Source organism: Polyergus mexicanus, unplaced genomic scaffold (assembly GCF_030449975.1).
Source record: "Polyergus mexicanus isolate NDT 795.1 unplaced genomic scaffold, iyPolMexi1.0 SCAF_12, whole genome shotgun sequence".
NCBI classification, from domain to species: domain Eukaryota; kingdom Metazoa; phylum Arthropoda; class Insecta; order Hymenoptera; family Formicidae; genus Polyergus; species Polyergus mexicanus.
Window position 1 is genome coordinate 788782 of NW_027223332.1, and position 17868 is coordinate 806649.

General features: G+C 33.1%; 1 protein-coding gene across 3 annotated transcripts in view; it reads right to left on the reverse strand.

The window, feature by feature from the left end:
- The window catches only part of LOC138938285 (persulfide dioxygenase ETHE1, mitochondrial), a 45743-nt gene that overhangs the window by 18737 nt on the left and 9138 nt on the right, over positions 1-17868 (reverse strand). Inside the window, exons 4-7 of one of the 3 annotated variants that reach the window (XR_011447675.1) lie at positions 17357-17445; positions 15435-15645; positions 13901-14004; positions 6916-7094 (exon numbers count right to left, since the gene is read on the reverse strand). Coding sequence is in view for 2 of the 3 variants with exons in the window: in XM_070305146.1 (XP_070161247.1) it covers positions 13937-14004; positions 15435-15645; positions 17357-17445 (368 nt within the window). In the remaining variant the exon portion in view is untranslated. The other 2 variants (XM_070305146.1, XM_070305147.1) reach the window with 2 other exon arrangements.

The window sequence follows — 17868 nt, forward strand, 5'->3', positions numbered from 1 at the left end:
TACGGATTTATCATTTCCCTTTGGTGGTGGTGCACGTTTGTAACGCCTGAGAATTACATAGTTACATACTTACGTATGGATACGCGGAGATCCGTAAACGTTTGCTTCACGGATTACGTCCGCGATTGCGAGTAGTTTCGCGCTTTTTCGCGCGGGCGCGTATAATGTAGGACACCCACGGGCGGCGCTTTGAAATTTAAATCGCCGATGGCAAATGACGAAGCTGTATATCCCGCTGAAACAGTCGACGCAACAAAAAGCTCAACTGCGCGACAAACACGTATTTATTAATCGATTCCAATGCACGCGCCGCGGACTATTAATTCTTGAAACATTTTAACGAGACATTGTTTCCAATATTTTTCCAAAGAGAATACAATCTCTCAATATTTATAAAATCTTACATTGTGATAAATTATATAGCATCTTCAATAAATTGTAGTGAGTTTACGTTTTATCAGAGTTTACAAATTAAAAGAAATTTAAAAAAATGGTAATTCTACTTAAATATAAACAGGTTTTATTATTATACAATTTATTGTCTTTTAATTGAATTTTCTCTGTCCGTTTCTAGTTTGATCGTGTATCGTAATTTATAAAAAAATACCTTATATTCTAAATTTAATATTTCATAGTTATGTCTTATTCTTCGATCGCGCGATGAATAGACAAGATATATAAATAAGGTAGCTCCATTTCTCTCTCTCTCTCTCTCTCTCTCTCTCTTTTGTGCTATTTTGGACTAATTTATATGAGTTAGTCATCATTAGATTCGCGCCCAATTAGCGAGAGAATCTCCCACAATACAAATCACGTAACGCCACGACGCATCGCGAATCATTAATAAATTGAGAGCACAATCACTATGGCGATGAATAAATTATAGCGCAATCAGCGCTGATTCCCCAGACTCACTGTATCCGTTCTTTAGCTACTTCCGTAAAACTGTGGATTTGTTGATATTTTGTATCGGGTACGTTAGGTTAAAGAAACTTTAAAAAATTAAAACTAATCATGACGATTTTGCTTCAAAATTGGAAATAATTCGAAGCGAATAAGCGTTCATAATTGAGCTTACATGTGTTATATTGAATGCATCTTATCTATCATATTTCATCTATCATATTTCATCTATCATATCATAATATTACAGACAGATTAAATGCATATTTTTCCTGTATACAGATTTCATTATCCCTATATTTACATCTTACATCTCGTTTTGCGTTTTTGTTGATAGAAAGTAAATGTTTAGTTGCATTTACGAACACGCGAATTTTTTCCGCTGTCAGTTCTCGTGGTTTTTTTTTCTCTCCATATATAGCGTGCAGCTGAAAAGCTGTCAAAAGTGGTTGCGAGGTCGGTTTTAAAAAGCACATGCTCGCGAATATTTTCGGCAAATTATATCTATTCGGATTTTCTCTTAATTCCATATGTTAGTAATCATTTATATGTTAATTCTACTTGACATAAAAAAATGATAGATGACATATTCGCAGGAAAATATTTTTCAAATTGAAAAAAAGGAAGCCCACGGTACTAAAAATTTAAAACCATTTCTACTATATTTGAAGATTTTTATGTACAATTTTTATGTACATTAAAAATAAATTTAAAAAATGTTTTTATATTTTCTCTAAATAAGTAAAACATTATTTAGATAAATGATTTTTTTTCTCTTCCAGATTTTTATTTATTTAGTATTTAAAAATTTTACTTGGTTTCTACAAATGTCAATTGTATTTTTAATAATTAGTCTTTTAAATAATAATACATTTATTTTATCACTTTAAATCAAGCTATCTGTGCTTGGATGAATAAAACAACAATTTTAAATAAAATCTTTCCTTTGAAAGAATTAAACGCTCGATCAACGTGGCGATCATTATCGTTCCAGGAAACCACGCGTGACAATCGCGTGATTTTATTTTAATCCTGTGTGTAATAATAGTTTCTATCGCATTCAATTATCCATCTGCCAATGAGCGAAAGACAATTTCGCCAACTTGACTATAGTAAACGCGGACACAATATGGCTTACTTTCGTTTACTCTCGCTGCAGAATGCGGAGAAATTTCCATACAATTATCGAGTACTATCGTTTACGTAAGACAAATCTATCTATGAAAAAAAAAAAAAAAAAAAATGGTGGGGGGAAACAAATAAACTGCTCATACTTTAAATTCTAATACTAATATTTTGTATTTTAAATGCATGTATTGTAAGCCGAGGCAATTTTATATTTATAAGGGGATTTCAATATTATACGCGGTCTCGTATTCAGTAAACGATTTTGAGAAAAATCTGACATATTTTCTTTTATTTAATCAAAATTAAAGAAGAAACAAGGTTTCTGACATTTCTCGACACGCGCAACTTTGCAACGTAGAGTTACGCTTGCAATTAGATGGTAAATGTCGCGAGAATGGATTTAGAACAAGAGAGAATGAATACAAGTGTAATATTAAATTGAATTTTGATAGAATTATGTGATTATTAATGCTGTAACGATATATAAACAAATACTGTTTGCATGCGCTCTGTTATATTATGCCATTAATACGAAACAAATTGGATATTACATTAATTTGTCCATACAAGAAGAATTCGATTAGTCTGAAAAAGTAGATTACATTACACGAAACAAATGAAATGTGAAATTAAATTAGAAATATACAATATAATGTCACGTGAAACAAGCGCAATATGAAATTAAATTATATAATTATGAATTTATTTTAACCAGCAAAAGAAACAAATTAGTTACGTTATATGTTACGAAATAATCGGTTTAATAATTTGTAAATATCTCCGTATTGTGTTTCACATAATATAAATTTAAAGATTTATAATGTTGTATCAATCATTAATATTCTTGTTTCGCCCCTTGAGAATAATTTAAGTTAATACACATGCGCGTTACCGTGTATTATATTCACGTATATATAACGCACGATTAATTCCTTTGTTGAAATGGAATAATTAAAAAATTGTAATATTGACTTTACCAAAGTGTCTTAATTAAAAATATATTTTTACAATAATTAACGCTACAAAGTAGTAAAAAGATTATTTAGATCGTAAGATTGTTAAAAAGCATAAAGAAATTAATATTAATTTCTGTAATCTCTATTTTGTAAAGTCGCTTCCTTTGTAACATAAAATTAAGTTTTCTTTTCCTGGGAGTTACTCCGAAATTACTAGAAAGCGATACTAAAATGCTAATTATATGTGGCATAAGGTTCATCCGCCCTATGAAAAACTTCCTTTTCCTACATAATACGAGATGAGTCATTCAGGCACACGTACGGGAACGGAATAAATTATAATTCCCATCTGTGCTATTAACTTACAGCATTACACAGAATTATTTATCATTACATACGCGTAAAAAATTTATATTTAGCTTAAAAATTATTATATTTAAAAAAATATATATATATATATATATATATATAATATTTATTAAAATCACAGGTATTTTCATAATTGGATCTCCATATAAATTTTCGCCAAGCCAAACATTTATTCAATATTGATTTAAAAAAATGTTATCACCCAAATATATCATCCAGCGATATTAAGACATTTTTATCTGAAATAAGACGATCCTCATTTTCTAAATTAAATATTGATGATTTAGTAGAACAGAGATATATTCAAAGAGAGCAAAGATCTATATATACAATTTTAGAAAATTGTAATCGTGCATTTGCGAAGGAATTGTACGACTCGCATCTTCAGAATAATAATAATAATAATAATAATAATAAAAAAAAAAAAACACGGACAACTCTTAAATGTATTCTTTTTTGACAAAAAAACATATATGTATCACATAGCATTTAATACAACAAGTTGCATGCATGCATGACCACATGCGTGAAACGAGCATGACACCTCGAGGCATAAGGTATATTAATGCAATAACGATCATGACTGATTTAAATGACGCTTTTAAAATAGCCAGAGCAGATTTAAATGGCATAAAGTACCGGAAAAATTGACGTTGATTTAATGGCGTAATAAAATCGAGAAAATAGATTCTGCTCGTAATTAAAGAAAAAAGTGGACGATATCGGTTATATCTGTATGAACAGAATATTTATTGTACGCAGAAGATGCGTCTCGTATGACAGGATCATTATCGTAAATTTTCGTAAATTGATGTCACTAATGTCATTGGAACGCCCACAATATTGAGTAATATATATGGTATGACAAACACTAAATTTCTGAATTAATATCGGCTTACGAATCGCTCTCCGTTGATAATTGTTTACGACAAAGTATAAATTTTCGCAGACTTTAATTTATATGATTTATATCGCGATCGAACGTTTCACATTAAATTGTTAGCTAATATTACTATATGAAACTCTGCATTGAATTTTACATAATACGATAAACTTCAAATTTTCATGAGTCTAGATTAATATCAGCTTTGAGAAATGCTTCCGTTAATTTATAATATAACAAAAATATTAAATTCTCAAAAGAGTTAATATTACTAAAATAATGTTTAAAGTATAGAATTATATGCGATTCAATTAAATTAAATATTAATTTTTGTAAAGCTTATTAATGTCATTAATATCCTATTCTCTGTCGGAAGTTTTATGTATCAACATACTTTTTTCAACTGAATCGGGAAAAATGTCACCGATTAAAACACAAGAATTTCAACGAAGTTTAATGAGTATTTCATTGATCTTCAGTGAAAGTACTTCCGCGCCTCCGTCTTATATTCCATTAATTACGACAATAAAATTTCACTAAAAAATGAGTAATAATTGTATATATTTGCATGATGTAACTTTTGAAGCTTTTTCTATAAATTTATTTTAGATTATCATTTTTTGGAAGAGAGAAATCTCCACATACACAATGAAACATTATAATTATACTATTGAAATTCAAAATTACACGCATATTTTTTATTCTTAAAATGTGACTCACAAAAAACAAACACGAATCTTGATAAAATTCAAATATTTTTTTAACAAAATATGTATTGCTATAAGATTATCTCATATATAATATTATTATAATATATAAGACGCATTTTAATATTATAAATTGAAATAGTTACTATCGTTAATTAATTCTTTCAATGAGATTTTATTAATATGCGAGGTGCTACACACCTATAAACTAATTATAAGAACTGTCAGTGACTTTCCACTATTTTTCAGTATATTTTCATAATAATATATTGATTCTATTTAAGAGAAGAGTATATAAATAATATATAACACATCTTTATCATGATGTTAAAAAGACTTCTTACATATTATTTAAGTCATGGCTCTATTATACAAGGGGTAATTAACGCGTATTTACCAATACAATAGTCGATGTCCGTAACATGGCTAATCATTTTCGAGCTACAAACGATCAATTAATGCGATAGCGATACGGTCGGGATATGTAAATTGTTTATACTGTTACTTTGTCGTTTATGTTTTGATGTTTTATTATAGAGAAGTGGCTGCTTTCAAAACTGCATTATTATCGCACGATGCACTGTTAATTATTATCGCGAGTAATGGGACAATATTAACAGAGACGCGTTATTACGCTAATAAAATTGCAGAGAAAGAGAGAGAGAGAGAGAGAGAGAGAGAGAGAGAGAGAGAGAGAGAGAGAGGAAGATTAAAAACAAATATAAATATTAAGTATCAAAGAACGAAATTTCTCCGAGGGAAGAAAATAATTCTCTATCGCGGAGCGTATTGCATTTATGTAAGAAGCTAAATATATTGTACAAGAAGCCACGTTTTTTTTTTTTTTTTTTTTACGAGACCCGACATTTACGATATCTTTGTCATAGTACGCTATTCGTAAAGCATGCTATTACTACGAGAACTGTATACTATACAAAAACTTGTGACATTTCGCCCATTCTCGATGGAATCGTTCCGAAGTAAAAAAAAATATAGCAACGTAAAATCAAATCGATCGGTATCGAGAATTACCTCGCCTCTTTACACGGTTTCTCACCGTCCATACTAAATGCCTACACGCGTGCGACGCGAAATATCGCGGGCATGGGTGTTAAATATTCCAGCGAAATAATATTATCGAACGTGTCGTGCGTGTCTCTTTGCGTCGAGTGCCGGTCTCGAAAAATTACCAAACTTGCGATGGTATTTTAAACTTTGAACGATTAATATATAGTAAATCAATTACTTGGGAAATAAATTATTTTATCGATCTATCGATATATGTGTATATACTTTCGAATTTCGTATATTATATCATGTGCTTTTAACATTATTTACTTTAGTTGCTATAAATAATTACGATCGATCATTTCCAACATAATTAAATATATTCGCATGTAAACGTTTTTGAAAAACACATTCGTGATAACATATAATATCGATAAATACTAATGGCTTTACACGTAACGCACTAAAATTAGGATAAATATTTGTAAATGATATATTGCGATGAAAGGATAAAAATTCTTTGACGCGTTATATCTGTTTTAGACAGATACGAAAAATTATAGATATATACGAGAGAAGAAAATAATAAAAATCATATCAAATAAATCAAAGTTTCGCGAGAGCAAACCGTGTCACGGTTCGTTTGGTAATCGCTGTATGCGGCGTCACGGTCATTGATCGGATCATTTGACATGGTCGTAATCGTATCGGAGCATCGGAACGTAATTTCGAAGGAGAAAAGAACAAAAAAAAAGGGGAAAAGTTCTCGCGGCACATTACATCGATCGCGCGACAGGGCGCCTCGTTGCGCCTGACATTTGCCTGGCACACAAGGGTGAAAGCGGCGCGCGCTCGCACATTTGCTATCGTCGCCCGATGCACATTGTACGGGTTGAAAACAACGGAAGACAAGTGCGAGAACGCGGGAGAGAGAATGAGGGGGAAAGAATGAAATTTTTACCTGCACCCGGCAGACTGACAGGACGCCGAGCAGTGCGGCCAGCGCCAGCATCCCTTTCATCTCTTCTTCCTCTTCCCGGCCCGCCTACAGTCCCACGTCCTCGTTGAGAATGCCCGAAGAAACTCGGCGAATTCTCCGCAAATCCCGCGGAGGTTCCTTCTTCCTATCTCCTCTCTTCCCTACGACGAGAAGGAGAACGATGTGCGTGAACGATATCGAGAGATATGGGACGGGACGACTTTGCCGTACGATTTTGTGCGACGCACGATATTCACTCGTCGTATATCACGGATAGCGCAGCGAACTACTACTGTCTGCCGCTGTGGCTGGGTGGGTCGCTCGCTCGCCGCGAAAGCAAGATGGCGGTGCGCGTCGGCGGCGGTTAACCCGGCCCGGCCAATAGCATCACGCCGTTCGTTTACCGGTTCGCGCGCATGCGCGCTGCGGCCAGTCGATAACGTGGCGGGAACGCCACGGATTCAAACGATGTGTGTCGCGCGCGCCGTCCGGAGTCGTACAATTTTCGCGATTCGATTAATTAATTAACACCCGTCGACTGCCGGATTCCGATTGACTCTGTTAAAACGTAATTGAAAACGATACGTTCGATATTACGATAAATAAATACATATCGTGATGGATGTATATTTAATTTCCAGACAAATATAATAAGTTATGTAAGATCTTATTTAATTCACGTTATTCGATAGATCGAAAAAAAAAATTAAATAAATAAATAAGTAATCGTAAATTATCATAAATTATAATAACAAAGAAAGAAATTTTATGAATATAGCAGATATTAATTTAATTATTGAGAAAAATATTTGCGATGAGAATATCGATATAACGTAATTTTATATTTTTGAATAATCGGATAATTCTTAATTATATCAGCTTGTTATTGTTATCGTTTTTCAATAAAACCAATAAACATATCTGAATTCCTAATTGAAGAATTCAATTCCGTGAAAAAATATTCGCGAGAGAGATGTGAAATGTATTAATTATACAATTTTATTCTTCGATTTCTTTCTTCTTATTTTGATGGAATTATTTTTTCAGATCATATTTTCTCTCTCTCTCTCTCTCTCTCTCTCTCTCTCTCTCTCTCTCTCTCTCTCTTTGTCTCATATATATATATATATATATATATATATATATATATGATTTCATATTTTTTTACTATAATAGTGAAAATATTGAAAATTGATATTGGAAATTGGCGATGAATCCATTCGTGTGCTTCACGCAGAATTAATCGTAAATTTTAATTTCCAACAAATTTCCAATTCACGCGTCGATATCTTTGATTTATTGTAACTTTGACCCTCTAACTTCTCATTATCTGACTAATATGTCCTGTTTATCGTTGCGATAAATCGCATTCGATGTTCAAGTAGCGCGATGATCCATGCATTTAATGAGTTTATTTGTGGTTCTAAATTACAGAGGCGCAAGAGAGACCGCAATTGTTATTGCTAGAATTGCGGACATATCTCTGAAATCGTGAGTCTGTATATACACGAGAGAAATATCCCGAATAAAATTATTACCAACTTTGTTTCCTGCGTAATTGAAGCGTTTCCCCGAATAATGTTGTTGTCTGTGCTATGTCATTTTTTTCCAAACTTTCGATAAACCAATAAAACGATTTGTTTCACGGAATATTTAATCAAGTGGTTAAATTGTGTCCGGTAACATTAACGTATTATTTACATTTATAACGTATATAGATATATATATTTCCATATCAATAGATTTAGATACATTTTCTCGTTATATTCTCGATCTATAAAAACAAAAACTTATCTGTATAAATAAAGAGCTCCTTCTCGATTGATCGCATTGATATTATTACAAAAAGAAAAGTAATATTATTTACTTAAAAACGCGTAGTCGTTTGTGCGCTTTGATTTTAATGCTGTATAAATCATCTATACTCCGAGCGAAACTCTGTGATTTCTACGTAATTCGAGAAACGAGCGCACGCCGATCGTAAAAATGCGAGGTGCGATTCCTTTTGCTAATTAAAGAAGCTCTCCGTCTTTGTGTGGGAGGAAGGCGAAAGACCGACCAACGGCAATCGATAACGGAGCGAGAGTTCGCTGCAGTAAATTGATCTTCCGAACCTACGCAAGAAATCGAGGCGAAGACTTCGAGAAGAAGACAACGAGGGTGTCTTGAAAGATGAGAACGAGGAAGAGAAAGAGGAAGGGAATAAACGAGAGGAACGAGAATGAGGCGGAAGGAGACAGCGGGATAGGATGCGTCAAGAGGGTTGTAGCGGAGCAGAAGTTGAAATGTCTGCATCGATGACAAAATCAACAACCTGTAGATACGAACACGGCTGTCGCTATAACCCCGGCAATAAGATAAGATAAGAAAAAAGAAATCATGTTACTGCTCCATGGAGCACCGTTCGAGAAGAGTAACAACGACGACGATGAGGCTCACGTGCAAATATTCCTAAGCGAGACACTCCAGGATCACGTGTGTGCGAGTACAACATTCGCTTTTAATAGAAGAAGTCGAGTGTTGTTTTGCTCGACACGATCGTCCACAAGTCGTTTCTTCGACGAGAACGGAGAGTCTTTGGTTCTTAACATAACTTTTTAAATTGCTACTTTTTATATATGTCATTAACGTTCATTATTAACTCTCTCTTTAGAATTTTCTAAAAGCTAATTGGTAAAGATAATAGGAGAAGAGAGATATCTTCTCCTTAAAAAATTGATTAATGCTTTCTCAATTAAAACGATTACAGGCAGAAACTTTGGCGAGTTAAGGAAAGAGAGTTGATAACGAAATCTTGATCTCCTGGATTTTATTTTTAAAATATTATCTTGCGGCTTAATTATCAAAGTATTTAATTCTGTAAGAAGAAAGATAATAGATATAATAATTGCATTAAATTCTGTCGGTATTTTTAATTTATCCTATATGCTTATAATACAAGATGTCCCACGGCAAGTTGCTGAAACTAATCAGCTCCGTCACATTTTTAAACGCACGTTTAAAAAGCAAGGGAGTATCTTTTCTAATAAAGGACATTTGGCATTTTTAAAATAAATGTTTATTAAATGATAACAATATTTCTGATTGTCTTTAGTCCATATGTAAATAAAATTCAGTCCTTAAAAAGAAATATCCTTTATTAGAAAATATTTTATTTATCCTACTCTCTCTATATATGCGTTTAAAAATGACAGCTAATTAGTCGCATTAATTAATTTGACTTCCCGTAGGATCCTCTGTATAATACCCTATGTATATAATAATTTTGAAAATGACAGCGAATCGTCTCAATTAGAGAGAGTTACTTCATCCAAATTATATTACTCAGACTTTCGCTGCAATAAAACATAAATCTTGAAAGATTCTCGGAAATGGCAAATTACAATAATGGCTCTTCCATTAATTTAATCTAAAATATAATACAATTTTTTGCACGTATGGTTTTGTATAGCTTTGAATATTAGCTAAAAATGTATATCTCGTTGAAAGGCGATTTAAAAAAAAATATAAGCCCGGATTTTTCATAACTCACTTTGCAAGTTAAAAATAACGCCCACTCTTCAGATAGAAATCCATTCGAAAATATGTTAACCCACAGCTAGAAAGTTTAAAAGTTAAAACTTTTATACGTTTAATAATGTTTATTTGTATATCTTTCTTTATTATGTACCTATACTCTTGCGATTATGTCAACGGCCATTAATTGACTGACCTTATTCGTGGAAAAAAAAAAAAAAGGTTAACAATTACTCGACTGCGGAACTTCTCGCTGAAATTTTTGGCAAAACGCGGTTAAATAAACACGACGTTATTTACAGCATTCGTAACCGAAGAAAAAATGATGTTTATCGATTCCCTCATGCATAACTACATTGGTCACGGTAATTGGCTCCGCGCGTCGAAATAATAATTTTGCCATTCCATGTATCGCATTCACAGCATCGCGGCGCTGGAATAATACGTTTTAACGCAGTTGCAGGGAATTCCGCACGTTTCAGAATCAATTGATCAAAAGACCGAAAATTATAGCACAATTTTATATTTTCTCTCTTTTTCTCTCTCTCTCTCTCTCTCTCTCTCTTTCCTTTTCTCTATTATCTCATGCTGATGGAAAGTACAGTGGGAAAGAAAAAGAGAGAAGAGAGAGAACGCACGCTTTAATATCTTTCTCTCAAAGGAAAATGACAATTATCGAGTCGCTACAACGGACAGTGCTGATCTTCAAAGACCGTGGCTTTTTGCTATTGCGGTTTCTCGAAGAGACGAACTTTGTGATGAGAGCGGAAAAGACGGCGAGATGAGAGTAGAAAGGGAGTCACCGCCGCGTAAAATAGCGCATTAAGTTCCAGGCTGAGTGCGTTCTCCTCGCAACAGCACGACCATTTTTCAGTGATAACACCGTGAGGGCCGTCCTGGCGATAAAACGTGGCGAACAATCCGTGATATCGTCCACCGTGAACAAATGGGGCAGATGCCATCCGGACCCGCCCAGATACCGAGGGCTCATCGCGAACGATGTAAAGACTTGTTGTCTTTCTTTTTTATCGCTTATTGTCTAAAAATCTTTGATTACCTTAGTTAATGAATTAAAATTTTATTTGACAATATTATTAAATTGAAAAGGTTACATATACAAACATTTTAAAAATAAAAAAAATAAAAAAAATGATTTATATCTTATAATAGTTTGTTACTTTCTAGAAGTAAATGTATACATAGAAATCCTGAAGAACTATGAAATGAATCTTTGCGATTTGTGCGTTTTTTTTATATTGCATGACGTGTAAGCTGTTCAACTAATTAATGTACTATGTAAACTTATATCTGACGATTATATAGTTTGATATGAATAAAGACACATTTCAGTCGTAAACTGGAATCGTAATTAAGACATTACAACCCAAGCAACGAAAAGGAAAAAACAAATATGTGAAAAAATTACTAGTGCAAAATTAAACCGGTAAGAAATAGTTAAGAGAGAGACCGATTTCGATATTACAGACACACAAAAATCATATCTGTCTTGCATTAATTTTGACAATAAAAACCTGAAACAAAATTTGTTAAATATACATAGTTCTCCAATTTTATATAATCAAAAAATGAAAAACCATCAAAGTATTATATAAATTCAAAAATTTGTTCAACGATGTTCTCTCTAGTTAAAAAAAAAAAAAAAAAAAAAGCCAAATATGTTCACATTATATAATGATTGTTGATAATCAATTTAACAATATAGTAGAAATGTAAAAAGATTGAATTTAAAAATGAAAAGATTTAATTATATTTTGTGTTACGAAGAGCGGAAAACGGAATTTTTAAAAATTTTTTACGAAAACCAGAGAATTTCATGTTACTAGATCGCGCGATTCGCCCCGCTAGCTCGCGCGAACTGACCGTCGCGTATCAACAATGCCTCATGTCTTTTGGTCTTTTTCGGCGGGTACATGAAAATGCATGAGTAGGTAGCCTTGGCCCGTGTGCCTTTGCCTGTGTGTCGGGCACCGTACCGGTTACCCTGGAAACGGTATCGATTTCAACCCTCAGTTATGCAGTAGGAAACCAGCACCACACCATGGGGGTCTCTTCACCCTGAGTTTCGACGAGGCGCACGAAGCCCGTTTCGACAACCCGATTACAAGAGCCCCTGTCTCTTTTCCTCTCTCCCATCCTTTCTACCTCTCACGTGTCCTCTCCTTCTCCCCCGCTCGCAATGTTGCTTTTTCTCTCTTGTTCTAATCCTTTGAGAGTTTATTAAGAGCTATAAGACCTAGCAATAAAAATATTTATCTCTCCCTTCTCTCTTTATTTCTCGCTAGTCTCGATTGTTTGATCCGAAAGTTATTACTGGCGCATCGCAAACTGCAAATAATCCCTCGACTTTTATAGTAGATGATGGATTCGTGAATCTTCCTGATTACAATTGTATTACGCGGTGAGAGAGTGTCGGCTCTGTATATATATATATAATTGGGATATTCAATCGATATTATCGATGGATCTGCCGTGCGATTCCATACAGTAATAGCGCGGAGGGTGATGATAATAATAATCTGAAGACCTAAAACGATTTAAGTAAGTGATGAGATGATGGCTTCTCTCTCTTTCGCTCTCTTTTTATATTAAATGATGTTGAAAAAGTCTAATAACTATATTGCATAAAATCTGACAGCTATATTATTGAAGGTTGTATTCGATCTTATATGCGGATCTAAGAATCTTTTTAGACGAAATCTATCTCAGTATGAAAAGTATATATTATAAAAAATTTTAAAAAACAACCATTGTTAAAGAGGATATCGTGCGCGAAATTCGCAAATGCGTTGTCAAATGCGACAAAGTAAATGATAACTCAAGGCGGATGTAATTCGCGAAATTGAGGTGTTACGGAGAACTTGGATAGTTCAAGAGAGAAAGAGAGATGGAAACCTCGTGCAAGCGTCGTGACGTCGCGACGCAGTCGAAGGGGAATGACAATGCTAACTAAATGCATAGAATATTTTAACACAGAATGCTTCGAGAGAAAGCTTAGCGAAAAAAATCTTTTGCACAAATAGATTGTTGACAAATTTTCAACTGACCGTTTTATTCAAGATAAAACCGTCATTTTACGCTTCTCAACATTGCATTTCCTGACAAGCAAACTTGAATTTTTTTAAGCTCAACACACACAGAAGAAAATAATACAACAATAATAATGTGAATTATATATTAAAAATCATTGTGTGTTATAATAATATCATATTGTGAGAGCGTATTGCTTTAACAATAAGTTGAATTAAAACTTACAAGATATGTGTGATTATACTTTATATAACGTTAATAATATCGTTCTCCATAATAAAGTATATAAAAAATCAGGAATGATCACACAATTCATGATGTATCAATAATTAATAACTATTAGATATAAGCAGTAAGTACAATATTATTATTCGAGTATAATAAATAAAACTACAATACTGACGTGTTACTGCATTGGCTAGAATGCTGTCGATGATTCTCACTGCTCGCTCTTTTCTTTTTCAACCTCATACAAGCCGCAAACTTTGTTGGACGGTACAGCTTTATCTGAAACAACGTCATATTACATTCGAGCTCATTGTTGCAAAAATGGCACGATGAGTATTTTTATTTTTTTTTTTTCATTCTATTTATAATGTATACTGACAATTGTGATATATATTAAATGTATAATTTATTATATATGATTATTATATATAACTAATTTTAATAATTTCTTTTCTTTTATAAAAATATTATTATTTTAATAAAATTTTTAAAATTATTCATTATATATGATTATTATGTATAACTAATTTTAATACGTTCTTTTCTTTTATTAAAATATTATTATTTTAATAAAATTTTTAAAATTTATCTCAAGACGCTGTCAAGCGAGACAAAAAGCTTATTTATTCAACATTCGACGGGATGCAATTTCATCGATCTCCTTTCGCTTCACCGACAAGATGTAACGGCGTCTCTGCTCATCTAATATTTAGACGCGCCAGTTATGCGTAAGCGACACAGTTGCTACAAAAATATTCCTTTCTACGTAAAATCATCTCCATTAATTTTTCTTTAATTTCCGACAATATCACGTGATAAATAAAGAAAGATCAAAATTTTAAAGAAATCGAGAAATGTTTAATATCTTGAAATCAGTTGCTAATATCGACCATTCGAAATTCGTACCTTCACAAAGAAAGGGAATATTTTTAAAATTCTATTTTATTTTATATGTACACTTTATTAAGAACTGTTTTTATCATTTAATTCTCTATATCGCATAATTTGAACTTTTTCGCTCAATTTGTGCTCTATGTCGTTTCACATTTCATCCAATCGTATCCCATTGTTTTGCGCGGGAAAAAGTTACACTGTTTTCGCAAATTTGTGCGAAATTCAAGAGTTTTCACTTTTCACTCGTAAGTAAAAGTTACAACCAATGATCGAGCGCTCCGTCTGCACGATCAACGCTATTCTCTCGCCGATTCAGCGTTCATTTCACGGAGATATCTAAATCTATATTGTAACACCCGAAAGACGATTATTAGCTTATCATCTGATCGAGCTGATAGCAGCAAAGTGCGCGCAACTCCGAAAATAAAATGTGAATCCCAACGGGATCCATGCAACCGAGCTTCTGCAAGAGAACCATTTTGATAACGTCTCATAGATAGTGCAACAGTCCTCTCTTTCCCTGATACATTAATTATTTCTGATTATTATCGGGAACGTTGCACTAACAGAATTTATAATGCTACGAGCGTCTCAGTAATCCAAAATTTAAAATAGGTTCGAAAAAATATTTTACATTATATATTTTACGATACAAGTTGTTTAATTGAAAAGAAAAAAAAATGAATTTACAAATCTAGTTTTATATTGATACACCATCAGAGATTCTTTTGACATGAATTTTATATGTTAATAAAATGTAAATATGGCAATACTTAAAGAGAGAATAGGACGTTTGTATATAAAAAAAAACTTACCGATCATCTTTGGATACGGAAGATTCAGTTGATTCATGATGTCGACGAACTCCTCGAGTGACTTGGATAATCTGGGATTAAAAACCTTCTCCTCGGCCACGGTAGTGACGGTTCTGCCGTTGTAATCGTGCGCCGGATATAATCGATAATATTCCGGCAAACTCAATATCTTCTCGTGAACGGATTTGTACAGAATCGCTGCGGATCCGCCCTGCGCACAGATGGTGCAGCATTTCGTGCAGACGGCACAATTACAATATGTCACAAAACTACTTGTGATATTATACACGATGATCGGAAGTAAAAAATATGTGATCAAATATAATCAATAAATAAAGTAAAATAATATATGCATGGTATTCTAAATTAATTTAATCGATAAAAGATGCTTCCGAATGTTGTTCTCAATAAATTTCGAACAAATCATTTTCATGTATTTATAAAATTAGAAATTGATATAAATTGAATCAATTTCAATCTCTGTCAAGTCACTGTCAAGCGATGAAACGAAATTGCTGTAACTTGAAATATGTCATGGGTGGAAATTTCCCTCAACTCTCCTATGTTAAAGGGTCGTTTAATCGAGCTTTCAAGAAGAAAAAGTCTACGGCACGTTTATAAAATGCACCGGCACACGGTCGAACATGATGACGGACGGCTATTCATCACACGAGTTGCGGAGAAGAAGTCTTTCATATTCCGGTTGATATATCGACGTTTACTTGTGCTACATGCGGAACGAAGAGAAAATGTTATTGCGCGCGGCCGTCGAAGTTTCAACGAGAATTCAGAATGCTGCCGTGTCGTCCGTGTCTGTTCCAGGTCCGCATCGATCGTCCATTAGTTATGACGTACAAATAAACGCCATTTATCGACATCCGACGATTATATCGGCGACAAATCGCGAACGATATTTCCTATTAAAAAAGGAAGCGTTCGTTTTGATTAAGCGACAACGATTCATTGAAAGAAATGCAGTAGCAACTTATCGATAGGAATTAATGCGTGAACTAATAAACTCGTGAGTGCAGGTCTGGGAAAAGTTTTATGAGACATATGCAATCTACAGTTTGTCGAAAATTATCACACTTCTTCACACATGAAATTTTTTGACAAATTTTATAGAGTTGATTTCTTTAAAATATTTCAAATGCATATTCTCTTCCCAACTTTTAAATTACAATATTAAAAATTCTCTAAGAATAACAAAAATCAGTAAGCTTTAAATCAATCAACAAAAAATTCTAGTTAAAATAAAGTTTGTAAATAAAGAATAGAATCACATATTATTCTTTATTTTTGTTGAAAAAAAAAAAAAAATTGCTTCTCAATCAATTTCAAAGACAGCGAAAAATTTTCAAGATACTCTGTATTTGTCACATCTTAAAGTATCGCTGATTAAAAGTTACAAGCAGAATAAGAACATGCATATAATATTAATATGCAAGAGATTACATGTTCTCCGCAAGAAAGGGTGAATTTCAACTTTATAAAGAAACTTCGTCGAGTCATTTTCACCGCACGTTTAACGCTAACGTGGCCGGCAAATTGTAAGTTTCATTTGCTGATTATTTTTTATTTATGACTAGATTTCGCGACAAACCAACTGTGAAATGAAATATAGTGATATCATTTAAAAATAATAAATTTAAAGATATTTTAGAAAAAAACTTTTATATAATATAAAAGTTTAAATTCTTCTTTTTCTGTGTTCTTTTATATGATCGCAAACAAATGCTATAATAAAGTAACTAAATTTTCTATCAAATATTATCGTAAATTTCTCAAAAACAAAAATACGACTTACATGCAATTATACGCGGTTTAAAGGCGCATATACATATGCGCCATGAAACGTGGGATAATCACGTGTATTCGCAAAGATACGCGACTTCTCCGGCGACTTTTCCGGTCAGGCTTACCTGAAAATCTGTTCTGCCACATCCTCGTATCAAGAGTGCATCACCCGTAAACGCGATTGCCTGCTCATCGCAAACGTACGTGACGCAACCTGCACAAGTATCAGATGGAATATTTACGATATCATGCTTCACTTCACGCGACCATCATCCGCGCAAGCATCGCGTCGTTTTTTGAACGGAATATATATCTATCTTTTCACGGCGATTCGCTTCGTAATCGGTCGGTACGATAAATTGAGTTCTCGTTCGTCAGCTCGTTCATCCTATTTGCAATATTGCGTTTGGCAAAAAAAGGAAAGAAGGGAATTGCGAACAGATATATTGCTCTCGCTCGAAAAATGTTGAATGAGACAATACCCGACATAGAAACCATGATTTATATCCAGAGAATTGAGGTAGAGTGGGATATGATTGTATATATAATACTTGCATAAATACGTACAATGAGCTTCCAATGATAAAATTACAATAGTCATTTTCTTAATAAGTTTGACTAAAGATTAAATAAAAAT